The 9,259-nt window shown below is 32.9% G+C and overlaps 1 protein-coding gene across 1 annotated transcript; it reads left to right on the plus strand.

The window, feature by feature from the left end:
- Positions 1–1,746: 1,746 nt before the first annotated feature.
- LOC132631219 (uncharacterized) lies at positions 1,747–3,364 on the plus strand. The gene is made up of 2 exons (XM_060346820.1): positions 1,747–1,776; positions 2,028–3,364. Exons 1-2 carry the CDS (start codon positions 1,747–1,749, stop codon positions 2,922–2,924), a joined length of 927 nt encoding a protein of 308 aa, XP_060202803.1. The 3' UTR covers positions 2,925–3,364.
- The last annotated feature ends 5,895 nt before the right edge of the window (positions 3,365–9,259 follow it).

Raw genomic sequence — 9,259 nt, forward strand, 5'->3', positions numbered from 1 at the left:
TACATCATTTTTTACATTAAATGCTATTTTAATACAAAAAATAATATTTTAGAGCTCTAATCTTACACTATTTTTTGCACCATTTTGATGCATGAATAGTATTGCACCAAATTTGGTGCAACACTATTCATTGCACCATTACTATTTATGAATAATTTTTTATTATTATATAACACTTTTAATTTGACATATTATAAATTTTAATTTTTACATTTAGATTGCTAATATACCTATTCATCTACACCATTACTATTCATTAATATTTTATTATTATTTTTTATTATATAGCACTTTTAATTTAACATATTATAAATTTTAATTTATAATTTTAGATTCCTAATATACCTAATTATTTGTTATGTAATATCTTATAATATTAATTTTACATCTTAATTTTGGAGTGTAAGTTTTATAAATTCATTTTTCGTATATATTATTTTATATAAAATTGTAAGTTAATTTTATTATAAGTTATAATTGTATTAAAAAATATAACCATCACAAAAATGAAAAGTGCAAATATAAAATATAATATGTTGTTAATAAATAACACAATGTTCAATAACATAATAATTTCGAATATATAACACAATTATAACACAATGTTCAATAACAACACAATGATCAATAACATAACAATGTTCAATACATTAAAATTGAAAATACATTAAACAACATAATAATTTAGAAAATGATAACAATAATTTAGTACTCTGGTAGGTCATTTCCAGATCCACCAATATCATTAAAATATTGAGTGTATGGGGCAGAGGATTGTTGTGGTTGTGACTGTTGAAATTGTTGACTTCTTTTATCCATTATTCGTTTTTGTTCTTGTCGAATAAATTCACGAATATTTGGATCACCAATAGAATCTAAATTCAACAATAAAATTTTATTTTCTTCTCTAAATTCTTTTAGTTTCAAAGTTCTATCTTTCATCTCCAAATCTCGCTGCCTGTCGGCACCTGACTTTGCCAACAACTCAACAAGCCGATTATTTTCTGATTAGACCATTTGCATAGCAGATGAAAAACCTTCTTCAATTTTTCTCTTCAATTTTGCTTTCTTCACCCCAATAGGTCGTTGTGATGATGTGGAATCACCTGCAACATCTTCATTCAAATTTAGTGAAATGATGATAAGTTAGGAGATGATACTAGAAGTGAATCAGGAGTAGGAGTCTCAGACTCCGATGATATATAAGAAGAGCCTTGCTTTCGAACTTTTTTACTTCCAGCATCGACATCTTTAAACTTCTCAAAATCCTTCATCATATCCCACACATGATGATAAGTTAGGAGATAATAACCGTTGAATGGATTTCATCCTAATCTTAACCGTCGGATGGATTTCATCCTTATCTCAACCGGAGAATAATATGATAGATTTCATCTTGATCTCAACCGTTGAATGAATTTCATCCTAATCTCAATTGTCGGATGGATTTCATCCTTATCTCAACCGGATAATAATAGGATTTCATCCTAATCTACAAAAATGAACATCATTTAGGTAAATAACTCAGGATTTCCAATTCATTTCAAAATCAAATCAAACATTCTTATTTGTCTTCTGAAAATGAATTTCTATACTGGAGGTTCTTCTAATAATAATGATGAAAGTTCCTCTCATCATCATCATCTTTAGATTTAGGTGATACTATTGCAGAAGAGCAGCAAGTAATCTTGCAAAATATTCGCATAAACAACTATATGTTGCAATATTTGCAAGAATATCAAAATAATGAAGTTTTCAGAGTTGGCTCTGTTCCAGGTCATTTAGTAATCAATCGAGATCGTGAAGCAGCTGATAATAATTTATTTCTCGATTATTTTTCAGATAATCCACGCTATAATGATGGTATGTTTCGTCGTCGATATCGGATGTCCCGGAATTTGTTTCTTCGTATTGTTGATGCAATTAAAGCTCATGATACGTACTTCGAACAACGTGCTGATGCGATGGGTAGATTTGGTTTATCTACTGTACAAAAAATCACAGCTGTGTTTAGAATGTTGGCATAGGGCTTGCCAGCGGATGCCATTGACGAATATGTGAAAATTGGAGAGTCAACTGCAATTGAAAGCGTGAAGAGATTTTGTCGAGCTATCGTAGAGGTTTTTGGCCAGCAGTATATGAGATCACCAATAGCTAACGATGTTGCAAGGCTTCTTCACATCGGTGAGCAACGTGGTTTTCCAGGAATGCTAGGTAGTTTAGATTGCATGCATTGGAGATGGAAAAATTGTCCAACAACATGGGCTGGACAATATGCAGGTTGTAGTGGATCCCCAACAATAATTCTTGAAGCTGTAGCTGATTATGACCTTTGGATATGGCATGCATATTTTGGTATGCCCGGAACTAATAATGACATTAATGTTTTAGAATTGTCACATCTGTTTTCCAATCTTACTAAAGGTATTGCTCCTCCCGTCCATTATGTTATTCAAGGAAACGAATATGATGTGGGTTATTATTTAACTGACAGTATATATCCAAAATGGTCTACAATTGTGCAAACCATTCATGAGCCACAATCTCAAAAGAAGAAATATTTCGCAACGAAACAAGAATCATGTCGAAAAGATGTTGAACGTGCATTCGGAGTTTTGCAATCTCGTTTTGCAATTATTGCAGGGCCGTCACGTTTTTTGAGAAAAGAAGTGCTACATGATATATTAACATCATGTATTATACTGCACAACATGATAATCGAGGATGAGCGTGATCTTAATGCACCAATTCAAGATGCTTGGGAAGGTCCAACTCCAACAGTAGAAATGGTAGTCGATGAAAATTATCGATTTGAACAATTTTTAGCTCGACACAAAAAAATTAAGAACAAAGATGCTTATTTTGCACTTCGTAATGCATTAGTAGAGCATTTATGGGAGCAACGTACTAATCATGGAAGTTGAATATTTATGTAGAAATTAAAATAAATTCTATCTTAATGTAATAGTATTTATTTAATTATATTTTATCAATGATTTCACTTTTATTTGAATTATCCATTAATATGTATAACGTATAACATTTGCTTACAATTTATATTATTTAAAATTTTATGGTATAAAATAATTTTATATTAAATGATTATATAACAAAGGATTATGAATTACATGGGATGGATATGTAAAAAAGAAAAAAGAAAAAAAAGAAAGGATTTTTTTTATGAAATTAAAAATAAAATTTAAGTAAAAGAAAATAATATAATATAAAAGAGAGAGAAGAATATAAAAGGAATATTTTTTTTTTTGGTGCAAAAAATGGTGCAATGGGCTGGAGTTAATTTGCACCATTTTGGTGCAAAAAATGGTGCAATGGGTTGGAGATGCCCTTAACTATACTATTTCCAAGAGGCCCGGGCTTATTTAAAATATTAAATAAATATTTTAATTAAAGAAATACTATAATTTATGTTAGTAATGATTAAATTTAAATAAGTTTATTTTTCATATATAAAAGAAAAAATTTCATAACACTCTTTTAGTATTTTAACTTTCGTTTTGATGAAATTACTTACTTCAAATCATATGCGGATTCAGATTTTGAAGTTTATAAGGTCTGAATCCTAATTTTTGAAGTAATGTAGGTCTAAATTAATAATTTATACATATTTAATGAACTTTTAAGATAAATACATAATTTGAACCAAAGTGCGATCGAATCCGACCATATCGGTAGCCGACACTCTAACTCTGCCCTGCTTCAAACTTATTTTGTGTTGAAAAGATTAATTATATTTAACTAAACAAGATATTTTAAAGATAACCTAATCTTGACCGACTTTAAAAAAAATTAGACACATATGAGCTCGTTAAAGTATAAATATAAAGTAAAAGAAATGCCTACACCTAAGTAAAAGAATTTTCATAAATTCTCAAATTTCATAATACAAATATAAAGTAAAAGAAATGCATGCATGTAAAAATCTGTAATAATCAACAAATGAAAAGGGAGTAAACGAGAGAGCAACAACAAGCAAGAATCTAGTGAAGAAATTACTATTTTTAGGTTAATAGATAAGATCAATAGAAGAAAGCAACAGAGAAAATAAAGTGCAACAAATGGGGTTATTCCTTCCTTAATCAAAGGTCTCTGGTTCAAGCCTGAGTATGAAAAACCCTTGATAAAGAGCGTTTCTTTCAAATGAGCCCTACGCAATAGGGCTGCATATCGATCGGTTTGATTCGGGTTTTAAAGTTATCGGTTTAACCTATTAGTTATCGGTTTGTACATATGTTAAACCGTTAAAAAAACGTTAAGATATCGGTTAATGAGTTATCGGTTTAACCGTTAAGATTTCACACAAAAAGTTTTCAAGAACAAAGAATCCATGCATGGTTTTGAACGAAAGAGAAATACAAAAATACAAAAACAAGAGTGAGAATTGAAAAGAATGTAGAAGATGTAAAAGAGACCCACTTCTTTTCTTTCAAAGGTAAAGCAAAATAATGTTTACTAGTCAAGTAAAATCGCCGCGTGAGACTTGAGAGACTGTTTCTGAAGTGGAAATCAAGTAACCCTAAATTTAGTCAAGTGACTTTGTATATAAAAAGGTAGAATTGTAATTAAATAAATGATTATCGGGTTATCGGTTCACCCATTAACAAAAATGGTCAAACCGTGACTTGACCCAATAAGCCAATAACCACAAGGCACCACCCGATACCCGAACCAGTAATCCATTAACCCGAACCATTAACCCCATAATCGGTTCGGGTTATTGGTTTAACCTTTAATATGCACAACCCTATTATGCAATGTGAATCCAGATTAATCGGGCTCTAGTGCAGATACCGAGCACCGAATAAGAACCCAGAAAAAAAGAAGAGGAAAAATACGGTAGGAGAATCAACAGCTTTTGAAAAGTAGACCATTAGAATAAAAAATAAATTGACTTTAAAAAAATAAGATCAGGACCTAAAAGTGTGATCTTATTTTTTTATATGTGTATTTTAATCCTTTAAATAACGGAAATCAGAAAAACTAGCAGATGATTAAGTACACTAAAGTACAATTTTGGAATTAAATATTTCCAGTTTCATCAGAACATTACAAAAATCACCATTCTCCAATTACGTACACTAAACAAGCACAATATTTGAGGCTTCTCTATTGCAAAAAAGTCCCAGGTCTGTCCAGCGTGGAACCAATTATGAAACTACGCTCTAAAAACATATATACTAGGAAATCCTTTATACTATTGTTTCTTGATGATCTGCAAATTCTTTACATGAAAAAAAGTGACTCTAAATACACGCATTGATCAGGTCCAAGGTAATTTCGATTACAATAGGCCATATGGGCAGAGCATCCTGCTTCTAACATTGTTCCAAAGTGAGATTTCGGTTAATTGTAAACTTCTGCTCAAACGAAGAATTACCAAAATTTTAAGCACCACACAAGAAGTCAAGAACCATTACCAGAGATTTGCTCAAACATCAGGTGAGTTAATGTTCGGCCAAAAATGTATATATTTACCCATTATTGTCTCACATTCTAATACTTTTAATTATTTTTTGAGTATTAACTATGATGATTGTGTTTAATATTATATTTTTAATGTGTAGAAATAAAACGGTTTGAAGGTGAAGTAATTCGAAGATAAATTGGAATAAAAATTGAAAAAAGAAAAGAACAGAGAAACAGAAGGGGACCACATGGGGTACACGTAACATGTGTTTGTCCCCCAAATTGTGGGCGGCCAAAAAAAGATGAAAAACAAAAATTGAAATTGAGCAACAGCAAAGCGGCGAAAAAGAGTTTCCTGGAAAAGTGCTTGTACGTGACGCGAGAAACAATTTTTGGAATTTACTTTTTCCTATTTTATTTTGGATTTGATATAAAATAAAAATTAAGCTTCAAATTAAAAGGCAAAAGATATACGGAGAGAGAGAAATAGGAAATAGTAGTACTATATCAATTGTATCTTCTAATTTTTGTTTTGTGTATTCCTTTCTATATTTTTCCATACAAACAAGCTCTTCTATATATAGAAAAGGAAAAAGACTTCTAAGACAAACCATAGTTGAAAAAGGCTTCTAAGACAAGCCATAATGCTTTTAGGACAAGCTATAGTTGAAAAAGGCTTCTTAGACAAGCCATAAAAACTTAATGACCAAACTAACATTGTGGCCAAGTAAAATGGACATACAATATAATATTTACAACACTCCCCCTTGAATGTCCATTAATAGACGGTGTGCCTCATTAAAACCTTATTAGAAAAAACCCTGTGGGAAAAAGTCCTAGTGAAGGAAAAAGAGTACACATATCTAGTAATACGTTTTGAGAGCTGCCTCATTAAAAACGTTACCAAGAAAACTCAATGGGACAAAACTTAGTTAAGGAAAAAAGAGTACAACGCGTATTTCACTCCCCCTGACGAAGACCAAGATTCACATGTCGGAGTCTTCGCATTCCAATCTTGAATATCATCTTCTCAAGAGTTGAAGTTGGCAAAGATTTGGTGAACGAATCTGCAGGATTGTCATTTGAACAGATTTATTGCACATCAATATCACCATTCTTCTGGAGATCATGTGTGAAAAATAACTTTGGTGAAATGTGCTTCTTTCTATCTCCTTTTATGAAACCTCCTTTTAATTGAGCTATGCATGCAACATTATCTTCATATAATACTGTGGGTATTTTTGTATCACACTTCAAGCCACATCTTTCTCTGATGAAATGTATCACTGATCTCAACCACACACATTCTCTACTTGCTTCATGAATAGTGATTATCTCAGCATGATTTGAAGAAGTAGCAACAATGGACTGCTTTGTCGATCTCCATGATATAGCAGTACCTCCGCATGTAAACAGATAGCCTGTTTGAGATAAAGCTTTATGTGGATCAGATAAATAACCTGCATCTGCATAACCAACAAGATCTGTACTACCTTTGTTAGTATAAAACAGACCCATATCGCTATATATGCTTAACTCCGTTCCAATGTCTTCGTGTAGGATAAGAGCTATATCTTGCTAGCAAATTAACAGAGAACGCTATGTCAGGTCATGTAGCCTTAGCAAGATACATAAGTGCACCAATTGCACTAAGATATGGTACTTCAGGATCAAGAAGCTCTTCATTCTCTTCTTGAGGTTGGAACGGATCTTTACTCACTTCAAGTGAGCGAACAAACATTGGAGTACTTAAAGGATGCGCATTGTCCATGTAAAATCGTTTTAAAACCTTTTCGGTATAAGCAGATTGATGGATAAAGATCCCATCTGTCAAATGTTCAATATGCAAACCAAGACAAACTTTTGTTTTTCCGAGATCTTTCATCTCAATTTTTTTCTTTAAATATTCAATCGCCTTTTGGAGCTCTTCTGGAGTTCTAATTAGGTTTATGTCATCAACATAAACAACAATTATAACGAACTCTGATTTTGTTTTCTTAATAAAAACACATGGACAAATGGCATCATTTATATAACCTTCATTTACCAAGTACTTACTGAGGCGATTGTACCACATGCGCCCTGATTGTTTTAGACCATACAACGATCTTTGTAATCTGATTGAATACATCTCCCGAGACTTTGAGCTAATTGCTTCAGGCATTTTAAATCCTTCAAGAATTTTCATATAGATTTCATTATCAAGTGAGCCATAAAGGTAAGTTATAACCACATCCATCAGATGTATTTCAAGTTTTTCACCACATCCATCAGATGTATTTCAAGTTTTTCATGTACGGCTAAACTGATGAGATATCGAAATGTTATGCCATCCATAACGGGTGAATATGTTTCTTCATAGTCGATACCCGGTCGTTGAGAGAATCCTTGTGCAACAAGGCGTGCCTTGTATCTCACAATTTCATTTCTCTCATTCCTTTTCCGCACAAAAACCTATTTGTGGCCAACTGGTTTTACACCATTAGGCGTTTGGACTACAGGTCCAAAAACCTCACGTTTGGCAAGTGAATTCAATTATGATTGAACTGCTTCTTGGCACTTTGGCCAATCATATACTTGTCGACATTCTTCGACAGATTGAGGTTCTTGATCCTCAATGTCTTTCATAATATTTAGTGCAACATTATATGCAAAAAAATTATCCACCATAATCTTCGATCGATTCAAATCTATCCCATCACCAGAAGAACTCAATGATAGTTCTTTATTCATTTGAGTTTCGGGTTCCCTAATATCTTCAGGAATATCAGGATTAATCAGATCTTGAATATCTTCATGATATTCTTTCATAGTGTCATTTTGATCATTTTTCGCGTTTCTTTTTCTAGGATTTTTATCCTTAGAACCCAATGGCCTACCACGCTTCAAGCGTGTATGAGATTCAGAGGCTATGACACTAGTAGATTGTCCCTTTGGGATATCAATTCAGATAGGCACATTCTCTACAAGGATATGTGACTTAGTTATCCTTTTCAAATCAGTAAATGCGTCTGGCATTTGATTTGCTATTTTTTGCAAGTGAATGATCTTCTGGATCTCCTGTTCACATATGGGGGCACGTGGATCAAAATGAGACAGTGATGGAACTCTCCACGCAATTTCTCTTTTGATTTCTTTTCTCTCTCCCCCTAATTGTGGAAAATTTGTTTCGTCAAATCGACAATCTGCAAATCGGGCAGTGAATAAATCTCCCGTTAATGGCTCAAGATAGCGAATAATAGAGGGTGATTCAAACCCAACATATATTCCTAACCTTCTTTGGGGGCCCATCTTAGTGCGCTGTGGTGGTGCTACCGGTACATATACAACACAACCAAAGATTCGGAGGTGAGCAATATTTGGTTCATGACCAAATACTAATTGTGACGGGGAGTATTTATTATAATGAGTCGGTCTGAGACCAATAAGAGATGCTGCATGTAAGATAGCATGACCTTAGATGGTAGTGGGCAACCGTGTCTTCATAAGTAGTGGTCTCGCTATCAATTGTAGTCGTTTAATAAATGACTCAGCAAGGCCATTTTGGGTATGAACATGTGCTACAGGATGTTCAACTTTTATCCCAACTGACAAACAATAATCATCAAAAGATTGAGACGTAAATTCTCCGGCATTATCGAGGCGTATAGTCTTAATGGGATAATCTGGAAACTGTGCCCTTAAGCGTATTATTTGTGCCAATAATTTCACAAATGCCAGGTTGCGAGACGATAGGAGGCACCATGAGACCATCTTGAAGATGCGTCTATTAGGACCATAAAATATCTGAATGACCCACAAGGTGGATGAATAGGTCCACATATATCCCCTTGTA

The sequence above is a fragment of the Lycium barbarum genome, chromosome 3 (assembly GCF_019175385.1).
Source record: "Lycium barbarum isolate Lr01 chromosome 3, ASM1917538v2, whole genome shotgun sequence".
Taxonomy (NCBI): Eukaryota; Viridiplantae; Streptophyta; class Magnoliopsida; order Solanales; family Solanaceae; genus Lycium; species Lycium barbarum.

Bases quoted from the DNA above. Each gene is read 5' to 3' on its own strand.
- LOC132631219 (XM_060346820.1), top strand. From the start codon at position 1,747: ATGAAGTTTTCAGAGTTGGCTCTGTTCCAG. The intron at 1,777-2,027 runs GTCATTTAGTAA...ATGTTGGCATAG, and splicing joins CAGAGTTGGCTCTGTTCCAG to GGCTTGCCAGCGGATGCCAT.